We start from the raw sequence: 18,616 nt of genomic DNA, 5'->3' as shown, positions 1-18,616 counted from the left end.
AACTTTAACACCTATAGATTTATTTTTAGAATATATACGCATGTGTATATAAAATGCTATATATATGTTTTAAATATTTTTGTAAACTTGAATTATTAGTTTGAAATAAAGTTAAATTGTATTATTCTATTTTTACATAGGGTTTTTACAATTTTAATTTAATTATCAAATTGTTGGTAATTATTTAATTTCCACTCAATATTTATAGAATATTTTTTGTAATAGTGAGAATAGAGGGTTGATATTTATCACTAAAGTTGTTATACCTATTTTTCTTAAAATACCTAAACTATTAAATTAAGAAAATCTCATATGCACAATGTGGTTGAGTTGTTATTAGTGATTGTTGCTTTACTCTGATTTTTTTTGTGACATATTTTTTTAAATATCTCTGTTTTTAACTCATATTAATTCCTTATATAAGTAGTAGTGATAACAATAGTAATAATAAAATTATAATTTAGTTAACTTTTATGATTTTTTTAATGTTGGCAATGTGAGATGTCTATTAACTTTTACTAATCATTTATTTTTTATGGCTTCCTTATTATGAAAATATAATAAAAATTAATGACATGCTTGATTGATATAAATCATTTAATTTCTATAGCTCCCTTACTATGAAAATATAATAAAAATTAATAACATGGTTGATTGATATAATGACACACTTAAACATTGATTTATTATAGATTCATATTGGTTGATTACTCTTTCATGTTAAGTCGCACAAAAAAATAAATATATTTGGATAAATATACATGCATAAAATTTATTCATACTCACTACTATAAAAAAAATGGTTAGTTAAATATCTATTACTCTAAAAGGATTAGACATTTTTTTAGAGCCCTTCCTTCCAACGGTCTACCATGGGGGAAGTTATACCACTGAAAAAGAAATAAGGAGCTAGATATAAAAAATACTTGGAGTCTCAACAAGAGTGCCCAAACCTAACTAATTTTTAGAAGAAGAAAAATAAAAAAAGAGTTAAACATAGGCATGGAAGCAAAGTCACTATGAACCAAACTATTTAGACCACCATTCCTAAGCCTAGATACATAAGGAAACCAACATAAGAAGATACTACAACCATAAGAAATCTATGTGGAATTGGAAACATCCACCTCAACAGTGTTGGTTTTCCATTGCTACTCTTACTCGGTCCCAATGCTAGTTGATGCTCAATATACTTGAGGTGAACCCTCACTTCTTTCTAGTTTAGAACCACCTTGTCCAACATAAGAATATTTTTTTGTTTAACCTCATTCTTGTCCATTATAATCATCCCTATGACCATTTTTAGCTTCCAATATATATCATTGATGAGAATATACTAGCTCGAACATCCTAGGGTATGCCTCATGTTAGGAAATTAGTCCTACAATGTCTACGAGATAAGTATCCTCCTCAAAATTTTCCAATTCAAACTCACAAAACTCTATTTGAATGATTTCTAGAATTTGTTCTATGAAAATCCAAATAAAAGCCTAACACTCTGAGCAACCCCAAGAACCCTTGATCCATCTATAACTAACACTTCCCTTTTGGCACCTTTCTTTTTAGTGAACCATAATAACAAGCATACAATTCCACAGTATGCTTTGTCTCTTGAGATAGCCCCATATGTCATAGAGAAGAGGAACAGTGAGAATAGAAAGAACCTGTCCACACTAGATGACCAAGAATTAATTGAAAACATAGATAGATAAAAGGTGTTTACAAATCAATAACAACAAAAGAAGTGAAAACATCCAAGTGCACATTATAAACTACCAATAAACAATCAAACCTCAATGAAGATAGAGAGAAATGAATGTCAAATATGAACCTAGCATAAAACATGATGGATCTATCATCAATAGTAATTTCCATCTATTTTATCCTCCATGCTGCGAGTAGTGTTGGTATATGGGCGAGCACATTAAAAGCGTTAACCTATTACATTCATAAACATCACCGAGTGATCACTTAACCTCACATAATAGGTTGCCATGTCAATTGTATTCATTGGGAAAAGAGGCAACGTGGCATTTCTCTTATCTTTTGGTGACTCGCTCGATTGGAGCCAGTAACTATAAAGGTGTATTATCAATTATTTTATTTCATTAGTTTTTGAGATAAACTTTATTTATGATTTAATTTTTATGTTACATTTCCCAGAATTATTATAAAAAAAAAAAAATAATGTAAAAGTTTGTGACAATAGAATAAAAATATTTGTATTTTAATTTAAAAATATTTAAAATGAAATTTTAATTTAAAAATCGTCCTATTAACTTTAGTTTCTAATTTTTATTTTTTTTTAAGTTAAAATTCTTAAAAGTTTTTATATTTTAGAAATATTTTCCAATTAATTTAGGATGTTTGATTCTCTTTTCTAAATTCTTTAAAATGTTGGAAGAAAGAAAACCAATGTAAAAAATGTCATTTTAGGGTAATTTTTGTTAAAATGAATTAGTTTTTAATTTAAATTTAAATTTTATTTATCTTTTTTTTTCATTTTATATCTTATAAAAAATTGTCATTTAATTCTCAAATTTTCATTTTTAGTATTTTTCTCTTAATCTTTTAGATAAAAATATGAGTAAGGTTTAAGTTTTATTTCAAGGTGGTTCCAATCCATCTTTTAATCTCTAATGACCATTTGGGTTTCTCTCCTACATATTTCAAGTTCAGCACTCTAGATCTCATACGAAAATTTAAAATGAGTTCACACTTATCCATACTTTATGGCCTAACAACTCTATAGCAACTCTAAAAACAACCAATTAATTAAAGAACAACATCATTAAAAATTAACACTTTTTCTAAGAATAACATCTCTTTCAATAAAACCAATAATCATTAAAAACAAAAAAACAAAAAAACTCAAAATTAATAATGTATAAAAAAAATAAAAATTTATTATAATACCAAAATTATATTGGAAAAATTAAATTACTAAAATTTATAATATAAATACTTTAATATTTTAAAGCTAATATTTAATATTTAATACTTTAATATTAAAAAAAAAAAAACTATGTGCCTTTAAACTCCCTAAACATTGTCTGAATGCTTATGAGCCATTATGATGAACATCGAAGAAAAAAACAAATCAAAGCACAATAAAATTGTCTACCTTTCAACCAGACCCAATATATTGCTCTCATTCAAATTCATGATACTCAACCTCATGCCCAAAACCATTAAGAAAATTCCCATGAAATTTTCTTTCAATAGAAGTGCAAGTTAAAGTTTTATTTACATAATTTTTAGCCAGTATGCTATACACATAACTAATGATGAATCCAAATATACATCACAGCCCTTCTCTCCTTGCCGACTAGGTAGGGGTGCAGTGCTAGAGTGTAATAAACTAAATTTACGTTTTTCCATGGTGGATAAAGTGTCTTGTTCGTAATCACTTGTTGGGCTCACACAGTGCTGAGGCGGCCCTTTGTGTTCGGTAGACCGATTATCGGTTTGATGGTGATTGTTTTTCAGATGAGCCTATAAAATGATTTAAATTGTCATTAGTATAGATTTATCTTAAATATTGATGTAATATGAGTTTAGAGGGGTTTAATTTTTGTATAGTTTATTTATTTATTTTTATTTTTAAATTTTTTATTTGGACTTATATAAGTAAAATTTCAACTTTAATGATTAATAGACAAAATTATACATCAATCTAAATATTAAAATTACCACTCTAAAACAATAGACAAATAGAGAAAAAGAACAGTGGTTACCACGGAGAAATGTCCCTAGGTCCTGCTGTTTTATTCTAGAGCTGCTTGCTGAACATGTCTCCAAAGCACACAGACAACATATATCTATATCTACTTTGAAGGGTAAGGGGGAATATGCCACATGGAAGAGACTTCCCCACCTCTACAACTCTCATTCAAACCACTAGCCTTTAGACTAAAAAGAAAGGTGCCAAAAGGGAAGTGTTAGTTACAGATGGCTCAAGGGTTCTTGGGGTTGCTAAGAGTCTTAGGCTTCTATTTGGATTTTCATGGAACAAATTCTAGAAATCATTCAAATAGAGTTTTATGAGTTTGAAATGGAAAATTTTGAAAAGGATACCTATCCCTTAGACATTGTAGGACTAATTTCCTACAATTTCGCATATCCTAGGATGATAGAGCTTGTATTTTCTCATCATTGATATATATTGAAAGCTAAAAATGGTTCTAGGGATGATTATAATGGACAAGAATGAGGCTAAATAAAAAAAATCTTCTTATGCTGGACAAGGTGGTTCTAAACTAGAAAGAAGTGAGGGTTCAGCTCAAGTATATTGAGCATCAAATAGCTCTGGGACCGAGTAAGAGTAGCAATGGCAAACCAACACCGTTGAGGTGGATGTTTCCAATTCCACATAGATTTTTCCTCGTTGTATTCTCTTATTTATTTTGGTTTCCTTATGTAGCTAGGCTTAGGAATGATGGTCTAAATAGTTTGGTTCATAGTGACTTTGCTTCCATGCCTATGCTTAACTCCTTTTCTATTTTTCTTCTTCCAAAACTTAGTTAGGTTTCAACGCTCTCGTTAAGACTCCAAGTATTTTTTATATCTAGCTCCTTATTTCTTTTTTCAGTGGTATAGCTTCCCCAATGGTAGACCATTGGAAAGAAGGGCTCTAAAAAAATGCCTAATCCTTTTAAAGTAATAGATATTTAACTAGCCATTTTTTTTTTATAGTAGTGAGTATAAAGAAATTTTATACATGTATATTTATCCAGATATATTTATTTTTGTGTGTTACTTAACATGAAAGAGTAATCAACCAATGTGAATTTATAATAAATCAATGTTTAAGTGTGTCATTATATCAATCAACCATGTTATTAATTTTTATTATATTTTCATAATAAGGGGGCTATAGAAATTAAATGATTTATATCAATCAAGCATGTCATTAATTTCTATTATATTTTCATAATAAGGAAGCCATAAAAATTAAATGATTAGTAAAAGTTGACAGACATCTCACATTGCCAACATTATAAAAATCATAAAAATTAACCAAATTATAATTTTATTATTACTATTGTTATCACTACTACTTATAGGATAGGGGAAAGGATATGGCATGTTAGATTGTGGAGTTAAGGCAATTCGGGAGAGGGATAACTGCATTGCTACGAATGTTGGTGGGGTATGGAGCACTGGAGCAAGCAAGCAGAGCTACCATCGTCGGCATCAATGGAGCGTATTTGGGTATGTTTCTTGGTCTTGCAATCCCCTTGTTATGGCAACTCTGTTTATTTATGGATGAGGGGTTTGGGAGAAGCCAAGGGAGGGGAACTGAGGGGCTAGTTCGGGAGAACAATGTAGGCTTCGGGTGACTGTGGTCTGGCTTAGGTTTTGGCTTTGAGAGCCCTGAGTGGCGACTGGGAAAGTAGATGAGAAGCTTCTCTTGAGAGAAACAAAGTGACTTCGCGGGATTATGCGGATGGAGTGGCAGAAGCAATGCAATGGGGAAGTTTAGGCATGAGGGAACGCAGAGGAGCGACACAAATTAATTGGGCAGAGGGGCATGGGAAAGCTCAACATTGCTAGGGAACCCTTGATTGGGCAGAGCGGAATGGGAATGCTCACCTGGGCAGGGGCACTCTTGCTTGGCTGCGTGAGGGGTGGGTCAACCGAAATATGTATGAGTGGCATGGGAAAGGGAAAAAAAAGTAGCATGATAGGGAAAGACGACGGAACTCATTTCCTGAACGGGTTGTCACCCAACCTGGGTCTCTCTCCAAAAGCATTACGGATAGACCAAAGAATAAGCATAAGAGTGGTATTGAAATTCAACACCAGAGGTTAACTCATCGTGCCTTTTAGTAGGGAGTGGACAAAGCGAAGATGGCTCATTTGGCAAGAGGAAGAGGGCACATAAGACGAGGAAGGGAGCCTACACGGGAAAATCGCCCGAGCACCTCGGAACTGAGAAGAGGTAGGAAATTGGTAGAACACATCATCAGCGAAGCTGCGGTGGCCTACAGGGAGCGAACAGATGCTGGCATCTGCAAGCTGTTAGAAGAATGGGAGGGGGAAATTAAACAGGAAGGTGAATCCGAGGAGGAGATGGAGAAGTGGCGGACTGTAATTCCAAATCTCGAGAATACCAGAGGCAAAATAACCGAGTTTAAACATACCATTTATCTATACTAGCTTATGGAGAGCCTTATGGGGAAGGCAATAGAACAAATATTAGTGGGGATGGCACTGACTCTCAAAGACATGGCTAACTATAAAAAAAGATTTGCAGACAATTCAATTTTAGCTCCACAAGTAGGAAATTCGCCTGGATAGAATTCAAAGGCACATACCTTGCATCATCGAACTAGCTGAGATGCCTAGTGACTTAGCCAAGGACCCGGCACTGGTCGAGTCATATTTAGAAGAACAATAAAAATAGCCATGGGCATTTTTTTGTTTTTATGGGTAGCATTTACTTTAAAATATGCATGCTTATGATAGATAGACATATAGAATCTTACCATGAAACTGATACTTATCTACCCTGGTTAAAATCATTGATACTTCACTGTTTTTTGATGGATTATAACGAGGATAGGTGGCCAACAGACTTGTTTTCCCACTGGGCAAGTTTAGGTCACCTATCTCACATATGTGGTGTAAATTTGTTATTTATAAATAGAAAAAGGACCTGCCAAGCTTAACTAAAAAAAATTAAAAATTAAATTGATATTAAAAAAATATTATTATAACTGTGTACTTTGATTGATGTAATGGAAGTATAACTTTTCATTAAAAAAATGTTTCAATATTAATGGTAAATAAAACAACAAATGAGTTGTCTTTAGTGCAACTTTTTGAAATATTTTCCAATCGGGTTTTCTAGTCCAATTTCTCTAAAATCTGGTAAGAATTTATTGAAATCACAAGCTCCAATAAAAGAAAAAACCTAATATGAAAAAGATATATAACTTCTTTCCCACTTAACCTAAAATTGACATTAAAAAATATTATTATTATTGTGTATTTTGATTGGTGTAATGGAGTTGACATATAAAATTTAAAAGTATAACTTTTCATTAACAAAATATTTCACTATTAATGGTAAATAAAATAAAAATTACTTGATATGAAAAAAATATATAATTTCTTTCCTAGTGAACTTAAAATTGATATTAAAAAAATATTATTATAAGTATAACACCACAAACTGCATGAACAATCACTGTGTTTACTAAGTTTTACTTATTAATTTAGTTTTTTACTGTATTAGCTTTTTATTTTATTTTTGAAATGTTAAATGACTCAGGTTGAGAGGCCGGGACATATTTTGTTACTTGATTAATGAATAATTAGGAGTTAAAGTATTTTAACAAGAACTTAAAGAAACAGTTGTTAACCTCCAATAGCAGTTAAATAAAAGAAACAGTAAGTCATTTTCTTCCTCAAGAAGAGGAAGAGAGGAGAAGCTTACGGGGCCAGAATGAAGATGGGAGGAGATGAGTCAAGGGAACAAGCAATTCTACCTAGATTTCCTTGAGATGGGTAGAATAAACCACTGGAAAAGACTCGAATTGTAAAAATTTTGTAAATTCTCTACAAATCTCGCTCTAAGACTATGTAGAAAATCTAACTGTAGATTAACTAGATAATGCAATATAACCAAAGCAAAATACTATAACCTAGTTCTACTATCAATTTGTGGAAGCTTAAAGATTGAGCTGAATCAGAGCTAAACAATATAACCAAAATAAGAATCAATGCACAATACACATGAAAATACTTTGGGGAAAGCCCCAGCTAAAAACCCCACTATCTGTATTATCATACAAGGTGGAAATACATAGGAATTATACAAAGCCTTAGCTCTCACAGCTAGCCAGCTCTCAGTACAATCCTCACAGATGCTCACAGGGAATTTGGGCTTCTCAGAAACCTTCTCCTCTACCCTCCAAGCTCCTATTTCCTTGCATTGTTCCTAGTGGATGATTGCTCTCACACACTGCTCTAACACACTGTCAGAACTGCGCAATCCTCAAGGAACCTTATTCCTTCTGCATGCATGAGTTTTCTTTATAGTAAAACACATGCAACTGATAGTACACTTTCCTCGACATTAGGCTCAACTAGGTCTTTCTCAGAATAGACATGCATGAGTTACTGATGAGGGAATCTTTAGTTATCTGGAGTACACTAGTTGAGTGCATGCATGCATCAACTGACTGATAACTCACAATTAGTTCCTCAAACAGTTTGGCACTAATTTAACTAGACGTAACTTAGTAAACTGAGTTAACTAATTACAACTCAAATATAACTCAATCTTATCTCCTTAATTTAAGGGATAACTCTTGCATGACTTCAGAAAGACTTCTAACTTGAATTTTTCAAACTAATTAATCCATAATGAATTAATTAATTATTTCCAAGTAGCTGGTGAGACTAAATTCGATTTTAATTCATAATTTTAATTCAAGGACAAATTAAAATTGGAATTTTTGGATTCTATTTTTATCATTTCTTGTTTCTATTTTCAACACTCCCTCTCAACAGGAAAAGAATTCAACTCGATCCTGATCATGATCCTTTGGAATGTTATGCATGCAACACTTCTCTCTAGTGTTGTTGCTCCAGCAACTCCAGAAACAAAAAAAACATCCAACCTGAATCAATATGATGCATCTGTCATCAAAGTCTCTGACTGCTATTGCCTCTGTCAACTGAAAACTTTCCGCTTCTACTAACTCAGCCTATCTGCACTATTGACAATCCTTCTCTGCGCTCTTTAGTATTTGAATGCTCTAGCCTCTGTCACTTTGATCTTTTACTGCATCAATCCCACTGATTCCTCCCACTACTATGTACTTTGGGCTCCCACAACAAGGTACGATCCATGAGATAAAACATCTCAATGGACCCTAGCCAATTTCAACCTTCATGGGACTATCACTTCACATCACTCCACCTCACACCTAGAGGTATGGTTGCATGTGATCCCTTTACCCACTTGGATCGAAATCCCCCCTAATGGAGGTATCTGCATGAGTGGATCTCTTCACTCGGTCTCCTCTCTGCTTCTCCAATTTTGGCTCCTCCACAATCTTTGAGACTTCTTCTGGGACTGCATGTTGAGAAGTAATTTACTCTCCCTCTCAACCACCAAGTCTTTAATATTTGTCTTGCTCCTCAAGGCTCTGCATGCATCTTGAACCTCAAGAGCATACAGGTTCTTAACTCATAAAGCAATCTGTTTCACCTATCTCATGGTGATGTGTCTAAGGAAAACCATTCCCTTATTGAAGACAACATCGTAGCCTTTGTCCTCCAACATCGCGACCGATACCAAGTTCTTCTTCAGTCCAGGCACATACTTCACATCTATCAAGGTGATAGGAGCTCCATGCTCCCTCTGAAAAGAAACTGTGCCCACTCCTGAAACACTGCGCCTTCTGTCGTCACCCATCTCTATGCACATCTTGAGGTCTTTCTCCTCCAAGGCACTGAATAAACTTTTATTGTCAGTCATGTGGAATAAGGCTCCACTGTTAAGATACCAGACACAACTCATCATCAATGACACCATGCATGCGATGAGAATTCCATTTCGAACTGAGAGGCTAATACCTCACCTTCCGATCCTTCTGAGGATCCCTTCTTGGACTTTTTCGATGAGTAATTAGTCACATAATGTCTCATCTTGTGACAATTAAAGCATCTCACTTTAGAATTGTCACCCTTCTTCCCTCCATGAGAAGAATTCGATTTGGAATGGGAATCCTTCCCCTTCCCTTCCCTTGCCTTACTCGCTAAGGCCAGATTTTCTTCATCATCCTTGGATGAAGAACCATCTCGAATGCTCCTCCTGATCTCCTCCTGCATCAGATTTGACCATAGTCGTTCCCAATTTGACAGTTTATCCCTTCCATTCACAGAGTCTTGGTAGCTATTCCAGCTCTTTGGAAGTCCAAGGAAAGTGAGGCTCACCATACTAGCATCAGCAGTAGTTATTCCCACACCACCAGTCTCATCTCTGCAAGTGGTGAGCTTGTTCAAATATGTGGAAATCGTATCGCCCTTCTCCATCTTGATTCTTTGAAGCTTATCCTTGAGCGCCAATTTCCTCTAGTTGCTCTTGTTCTGTTAGAGGTCCTTCAATGTCTTCCACATTGAAAATGGAGTATCCTTCCCATGGAGACTCGAGACAATATGGTCTTGAACTCCCTCAAGGATGATCCGTCTCGCCTTCACCACACACTTCTTCCACTCAGCCAACTCTTGTGCATTAGTTGAAGCTGGCTTTGGGATTTCTTGACTAATGAAATCCTTCAAGTCATTTTCTTCTAATACAGCCTCCATTCGATCTTTCCATGTTATGTAATTCGAGCTACCTTCCAAGGCATACTCGAGTCTTAAGCCATAGAACGCCATTGGCCAACCTTGAAGTATGATATGAATTTGATTTTCACCTGCAACCCCAAACTTCAAACTTCGAATTCTCTTCTCCATATATTGTTCACAACTCTGATAAACTAGGCTCTGATACCATGTAAAAATTCTGCAAATTCTCTACAAATCTCACTTTAAGACTATGTAGAAAATCTGACTATAGATTAACCTGATAATGCAATATAACCAAAGAAAAATACTATAACCTACTTCTACTATCAATTCGCAGAATCTTAAAGATCAAGAAATCAGAGCTGAACAATATAACCAGAAGAAGAATCAATGCACAATACACATGAAAATACTTTGGGGAAAGTCTTAGCTAAAAACCCCACTATCTATATTATCATACAAGGTGGAAATACATAGGAATTATACAAAGCCTTAGCTCTCACAGCGAGCTAGCTCTTAGTACAATCCTCACAGATGCTCACAGGCAATCCAAGCTTCTTAGAAGCCTTCTCCTCTGCCCTCCAAGCCCCTATTTCCTGGCGCTGTTCCCAGTGGATGATTCTCCTCCACCCAGTGGAACACTGCTCTCACACATTGCTCTAACACACTGTCAGAACTGTACAATCCTCAAGGAACCTTATTCCTTTTGCATTTATGAGTTTTCTTTATAGGAAAACACATGCAAATGATATTACACTGTCCTTGACATTAGGCTCAACTGGGTCTTTCTCATAATAGACATGCATGAGTTACTGATGAGGGAATCTTCAGTTATCTGGAGTACACTAGTAGAGTGCATGCATGCATCAGCTGACTGATAACTCACAATTAGTTCCTTAAACAGTTTGGAACTAATTTAGCTAGACTTAACTCAGTAAACTGATTTAACTAATTACAACTCAAATATAACTCAATCTTATCTCCTTAATTAATGAATAATCCCCTTAATTTAAGTGATAACTCTTGCATGACTTCAGAAAGACCTCTAACTTGAATTTCTCAAACTAATTAATCCATAATGAATTAATTAATTATTTCCAAGTAACTCGTAAGACTAAATTCGATTTTAATTCAAGGACAAATTACAATTGGAATTTCTGGATTCTATTTTTATCATTTCTTGTTGTTATTTTCAACACGAATACAATCGCAGAGGTATGTGACTTGAGGCTTGACTATGAGTCATGAAGCCCAATATATGTGAGTCCTGAAGCCCAAGATACCTGACTGTAACAGATTCAATTGGGTATGTGACTTGAGGCTCGACTGCGAGTTCTAAAGGCCAAGATATGTTAGTCCTGAAGCCCAAGATACCTAACTGTAACATATTCAATTGACTATGTGGAGGAGGAAGAACTTGGGGGAGAGTCTGGACATAATTGTGAGACTCACGGCTGGGTGGTGAGACCTTCCAAGCAGGAACATAAATTACATAATTTCAAAGGTTGTGAATAGATAAGTGATCTAAATCTATCCTTAAGGAATATTAATTGAAGCTAATAATATTAGTTCTACAAATTCAATTAATTAGAGATGTACATTCTCTATCTATGATTTAAACAGAGGATAGAAATGTGTAACTAGAGCTATGCATGTTATCCAAAATAAAAAGGACAGTACTGAATAAACTAGAAAAATATAAAGTTGATATCATAGATACCAAGGCAAGAACTGCTAGTAATTTATATGCCTCGTATAGTTCATTAACCGAAGGTACTAGTTGTAAGAAATGCTAGTAATTATATGTTCGATATAGTTCATTGACAAAAAAATACTAAATGTTGTAGCAATCAATTACTCAAATAATTTCTTGAACACTGTATTACTGTAACAGGTAATAAAACTTTAGGATTATCGGTTCAAATCTTCTTGAGTAAATGTCGACCAAAAAGGAAGAAGTAAATTATAGCAAACAAACATTCCCTAAGTACCCAGATAATGACTTCTATGATATTACATTCCTTCTTGTTAACAAATAGAAGGATTCAACCATCTATCATTCAGTTCCAGAATGGAATAAACACAATGAAAACCTATTCATACTATTAATGAAGAAACTATAAACCATAATCAGAGTCGAGACGACAAATACAAGTCCGGCTTTAGAAACCATTTAACTCTCAAAGGAAAATAACTATACCCTTAAAACATTTAAATTATGACAGCGAATCATTGTAAAAACTGTGTCACTAAACCTCTGATTAAAAAATTCATCAACAAAGAAACTTAACCAACTTAACCCTTGGCAAAATTGCACAGAGTATGCCGTAAAGAACTGGCATTAGCACAATTTGCAAAAATTACCAGAACTTTTCATTAAAAGCACACATTATGTATAGTTTGGAACAGGCGTATAGCCTCCGCCAAAATCAAGTACGTTCACAAGATGAACCACCAGTAAAGATTTCATCTAAGCATCTAAAGGAACTACTGAGATGAGATAGTTCCAACCTGCAAATAATGACGAAGACCCATAAGCATTAATGTGATTGAAGTCATCATGGCCATGAAAATCATGAACTCGACATGGGGTAATACCTGCACCACACACAGAAACCGGATTAACCAATGTGGAAAACCAAACAAGATCTTCACTAAGTCTAAAGGTCAAACGTTGAAGATGTTGCCAGAGAGTACCTGGGTTTGGGTAATTCTAGCAGATGGGGACCCGCCTGTACCAATAAATTAAAAAAAAAATAAACAAAGATTGAAACTGGTAGGAAAGAACGGATCTTAAACAAGTCTCGTGGCAGCCTTGTAATTGTATACTAGAATTGAAATATAAAATTTAAAAGTATAACTTCTCATTAAAAAATATTTCAATATTAGTAATAAATAAAATAAAAAATACATTATATGAAAAAGAAGTATAATTTATTTCCTGCTCAATTTAAAATGATATTAAAAAAATATTATTATAACTATGTATTTAGATTGATGTAATGGAAATGAAATATAAAATTTACCAGTCTAACTTTTCATTAAAAAATCATTTAATATTAATGATAAATAAAAGAAAAAAATCACTGATATGAAAAAATTATAACTTCTTTCCCACTCAACTTAAAATTGATATTAAAATATATTATGATAATTTTATTTTTAACATTCCAAAATCATTTTAAAAGAGATCAGATTCTATAGAGAGAAAATAAATAAAAAAAATATTTTTTTTTAAAGACCATTTCCCCATATGCTCTAATCAAGTGGAAAATTCAAACCAACCAGTCTCGCTGATGCAGGCGCACAGTAGCCTCGTGCAGTGGCCGAAATGCAACCACATACTCACCATCCACTCAAACCAACCAGTCTCGCTGAAACAGGCGCACAGTAGCCTCGTGCACTGACCGAAATGCAACCACATACTCGCTATAAAGAAGTAAGGTTTGGTGTTCAGTCGAGTAAAAACAACAAGAAAGAAAGAAAGATAAAGAATAAGGTGCTGCATACAATGAGTATTGAAAACGATTGCGCTTTGCACGCAGTGATTGTGCCATTTCCTGCGCAAAGTCCCGTTAACGCTTTCATGAATTTGACGCAGTTGCTCACTCTACGTGGATTTTTTATCACATTTGTCAATACTGAGTGGGTCTTTAAACAAACGGTCAAAGCTTCTGCGCGAAACACCCATTCTCTTATTATTTCAGGTGTTTCCAGTGGGTTGGAGCAGCGAAGGTCGAAAATTCGTTTTCTGTGTATTCCTGATGGCTTACCGACCGACCACGGCCGCCTCTCCAACGTCGGCGAGTATATCCTTGCACTGCAAAAGTTGAGCCCGGCATTGGAGCAACTCATTCGCAGCAGCAGCACTACAGTTGATGATGGCGAACATTCATTTCCACCCATCACATGCATCGTGACGGATTCGTTCATGTCTTGCACGGAGGAAGTTGCCAAGAATATGAAAGTGCCGAGGGTTATCTTCTGGCCCATTTGTGCTGCCGCTTCGGTTTGCCAGCTCTACACTGAATTCCTCATGTCTCAGGGACATATTCCTGTTAAAAGTAAGCACCATACTCCATTTACACCTAAGTTGCAAGTTTACATAGTGTTTTTTTTTTTTTTCATTTTTATTTTTATCGTGGATTCCCAAAATATTTTTGGATCAATTCAATATTTTGGATCCACCTAAGTTGCTAGTTTACATACTGTTTTTTTTGGGGCCATTTTTATGTTTAGGGTGGATTCTCAAAATATTTTTGGATCAATTCAATATTTTGGATAATGTGAAATAATTGAGAACACTATTATTAGATATAAAAAAATCTAAAAATATTAAGGAATCCGCAATAAATTTAATCTTGGTTTTTTTGGGTTTGGTTGTTTTTTAAGGTGCTGGTTGACTTTTTTTGGGTTTGGTTATGTCTTTTAAATTGCTGGTTGACTTACTTCTTACACCCTGAGCTTAAATTGATTGCAGATTCTCTGAATATTTGGGGAATCAGATAAACATACCGTCAATTAGCTTAAATAGATTTAGCGCGGTCAAAAAATTAACAGTGACTATGTCCATCCGATTGTAGAATAAGTAGAAAATCTGCAATCCACTTAATGATGCCCTTCCTTTTTACATGGCGATAACTAATATCCTTGGGCGTGGTTGCGCCTTTGCTGTAAGTGCAGTAAGCGAAGCGAACAATCCAGGGAAGGTGATCACTTGTCTTCCGGGTAATCTCCCACCTTTGAGGCCAACTGATTTGTTGTCCTTCTATCGCGCTCAAGATCCGGCAGACATTCTTTCGAATGCTTTCCTGCATGAATCCAAGTTTGCGAGTAAAGGGGACTACGTACTGGTGAACACGTTTGAGGAGCTGGAAGGGAGCGATGCTGTAACGGCCCTGTCTTTGAATGGATGTCCTGCCCTGGCCATAGGACCTATTTTCCTTCCTAATTTCTTACATGGAAAGGATTCCACCACCAGTCTTTTGGAGGAGGACGAGAGGTGCTTGGCATGGCTAGATATGCAACAGCCAGCATCTGTCATATACGTTTCCTTTGGCAGTATAGCTGTCAAGTCTCAGGAGCAACTGCAGCAGCTGGCGCTAGGGCTCGAGGGTAGCGGGCAGCCATTCTTGTGGGTTCTCCGCTCGGATATTGAAGATGGGAAGCCTGCTGTTTTGCCGGATGGATTTGAAGAAAGAACCAAAGATCGGGCACTGCTTGTAAGGTGGGCGCCTCAGGTTAAAGTGCTTGCCCACACATCCGTTGGATTATTTCTCACTCACGCCGGATGGAACTCTACTTTGGAGAGCATAAGCATGGGAGTTCCTGTGGTGGGTCTCCCTTATTTTGCCGATCAGTATCTCAACTGTAGATTCGCCCAGGATGTGTGGGAGGTCGGCCTGAATTTTGAAGGAGTGGAGGTGGGTGAGCAGAAGGTGGTGTCGAAAGAAGAAGTGGAGGGTATTGTGAGGGTAATGATGACAACCACCAAAGGAGAGCAGTTGAGAAAGAACGCCCTCAAACTGAAGGGATATGCAACGAAGGCAGTTGTCCCGGGAGGCTCATCTTTTAATAACTTGAGCACCTTCGTTAAAGACATGGGGAGAAAAGCAGGAACCCAATCGCAGAACGAAAGCAAGTGAGAGGTAATTACGTAGAGAATGTGTATTGGCATCTTTAAGTGGATTGCAGATTTTTCGAATATTTAGGAATCGAACATACATAAAAGTTGTCAATTTTTTGACCGCTTCATACCCATCAAATTCCCTATCGAAGAAATATACAATCGACTTCCACAAAAATCCAGAAAAGACTACAGGCCATCGCATTATTTACCGCTCTAAATAAACTCTATATAGCCATCCATTATCTATATTGTAGCTTTTCCGAAAGTAAATAATGGGCGCCGCAATGTAATTATTCTGTTGTTAGGGATTTGTTTTATCGTGAGTGTTACATAGGAAAAATATAAAATGCGGAGAAATATAGAATGCTCTAAGAAAATGTACGATGCAGAATATTTTTATAACCATGTGAATATATTTCTATGCGTAATATTGTGTATGACAACATCGAGTATATGTTGCAATAATTACTGAACAATACAAGAAAGTTCTACCTGAACATATTGGGTCCACAACTCTTGAAAAGAAAATTATAACCTAATTTAATGTTTAATTTATTTTGAATAGTATATGTTCCGTAAAAGGTTAATCATTAAAACACTCACTAATACTCATTATTTTTTTTATAAAACCTCACTCAATTATAATTTTATTTTAAATTGCTATAAAATATAATAATTTTTTTTATATATAATACTGATTATTATTTATTTATTTTTAAATTAAATCCATAAAGATGTGTATTAAAAATTTGCTATAAAATATAATAAAAAATTATATATATAAAATACTGATTATTATTTATTTATTTTTAAATTAAATCCATAAAGATTTGTATTAAAAAATATAAATTATAAGGTCATAATCTTTACATTTTTCAATTTTTTTTTTGAAGGTTTGAGATTGAGAACAAAAGCTTAGCTTACACTACAAACTAATTCCTCATCAAACAAATACTTCAGTCCCTTACTAATTAAATATTTTTCAAAAAACTCTCAGAATACAAAAACATTTACATTCTATTTTTTTAATTTGATCTAGTTCCACTTCTTGTTTTCTTGGAATTTTTTTTTCCTTCGTCCGAACTTGAATCCAACCAATGGACCTTTTTTCTATAACTACATGGTATTTCCTTTTAAATTGACCTCACACATTTTTTTTAATTAATGAATTTAATTAAATAGTAGCAAGGCAACCCAGGATCAAACCTCATGGGGTGTGGTTGTGTCCTTACACATTTTTTTATTTAATGAATTTAATTAAATAGTAGCAAGGCAACCCAAGATCAAACCTCAGGGGGTGTGGTTGTGTCATGTGCTAAGAGGAAGAGACATGCTAATAAATCCAGTCAGCTTAGGGTTGGTGTGGCCCAGGCCGGGGTGCGATCCCGGGTGACTTTGACGTATAAGATGCCACTCGGTGGCGGCTCCTCAAGCCACATGTTCAACCTAGAAAATCACAGACAAATTAACAAACAAAAAGAAAAGGCCTAAAAGACATAACTACTTTGAGCATAAATATCAAGCTTTCATTTGTATATACTACTATAAATATTCAATCAACATTAAATCTCTATCTTTCATTTAATAATTATTAATAATTGTTAATTCAAGTGACACTCTTGAGTGTGAAAGAAATGTTATAATGTTATGCTATGTAATGTAGCATCAACTCACTAATTAAAGTTGTTTTTTTTTAAATAATACAATTTCTAATAATAATAATAATAATAATAATAATAATAATAATTATTATTATTATTATTATTAAATTTTAAAAAATACAGTATAGTGATGCCTATAAATGTGGTTGTTGTAGTTCAAGTAAAATTTAGCCATAGAATCAATTTACATTTAGCTCTGTGCTTATTAATTTTATTAATAGTAATCTAGCCTATTCAAAGGCTTGAAAACTCTTTTGTAACTGTTTTTTTAATCATGAATGATCACTAAAATAAAATATTTTCACGGAAAATAAATATATCTATATATATATATATAGACACACACATGAGCCAAGATTTATAGATATATTTTCTAAACTAATAATAAGAAAATATTTTAAAAAATATATATTTTTTCTAATATTAAAATATAAAAGGCAGTATTTTTTAAGGTTTCAAATATTATGCCTATTTACAGTATTATAGGCTATTATTCTAGGTTGAAAACTCATACATATGGAAAGTAGGCAAGTATTCAATAAAAATACTTGTAATTCACTATTAAAATTGATAATTTTTTGTTAAGACAAATTTTTAACCAAATTTAAAATGTTGTTTTCAACAAATATCATAAAATTAGATAATTAGCAAAATTTGCCCTTCAAATTTTCCCAATTAAAAAGAAAAAACTATTAAATTGTTTATAATTTTATATAATTAATTTTAATTAGTATTTTTTTTATTTATCATTTCTACAATTTTTATTTTTTAATTCTTTTATAAACAACAATTTATTCGATTCGTTCTCCACATTTCACTAGTTTCAATCCCACTTCTTCACCCCTGTGAGCATCACCCGATGCAATGAGTGCTAAGTGAACTATTAAAAAAATCATGAGAAATTAGTCAGTTACGACTACCTCTCATGGAAATGGTCATACGTTTGAATGACTTACTTAACGCAGTTGAATCCCAAAAAATGATATCTAATATAATGCACTGCGTAAAAAAAAACTTA

At 34.0% G+C, this 18,616-nt stretch overlaps 1 protein-coding gene across 1 annotated transcript; it reads left to right on the top strand.

Moving 5' to 3' along the window:
- The first annotated feature begins 13,790 nt into the window (after positions 1-13,790).
- LOC149203826 (linamarin synthase 1-like) lies at positions 13,791-16,348 on the top strand. Its single transcript, XM_089403588.1, has 2 exons — positions 13,791-14,372; positions 14,992-16,348. Exons 1-2 carry the CDS (start codon positions 13,820-13,822, stop codon positions 15,951-15,953), a joined length of 1,515 nt encoding a protein of 504 aa, XP_089259714.1. The 5' UTR covers positions 13,791-13,819; the 3' UTR covers positions 15,954-16,348.
- The last annotated feature ends 2,268 nt before the right edge of the window (positions 16,349-18,616 follow it).

The sequence above is a fragment of the Pinus tabuliformis genome, chromosome 2_1 (assembly GCF_031772625.1).
Source record: "Pinus tabuliformis cultivar Carrire ecotype Pingquan chromosome 2_1, CPIR1, whole genome shotgun sequence".
NCBI classification, from domain to species: domain Eukaryota; kingdom Viridiplantae; phylum Streptophyta; class Pinopsida; order Pinales; family Pinaceae; genus Pinus; species Pinus tabuliformis.
This window is presented reverse-complemented; position numbering and strand designations above follow the sequence as displayed.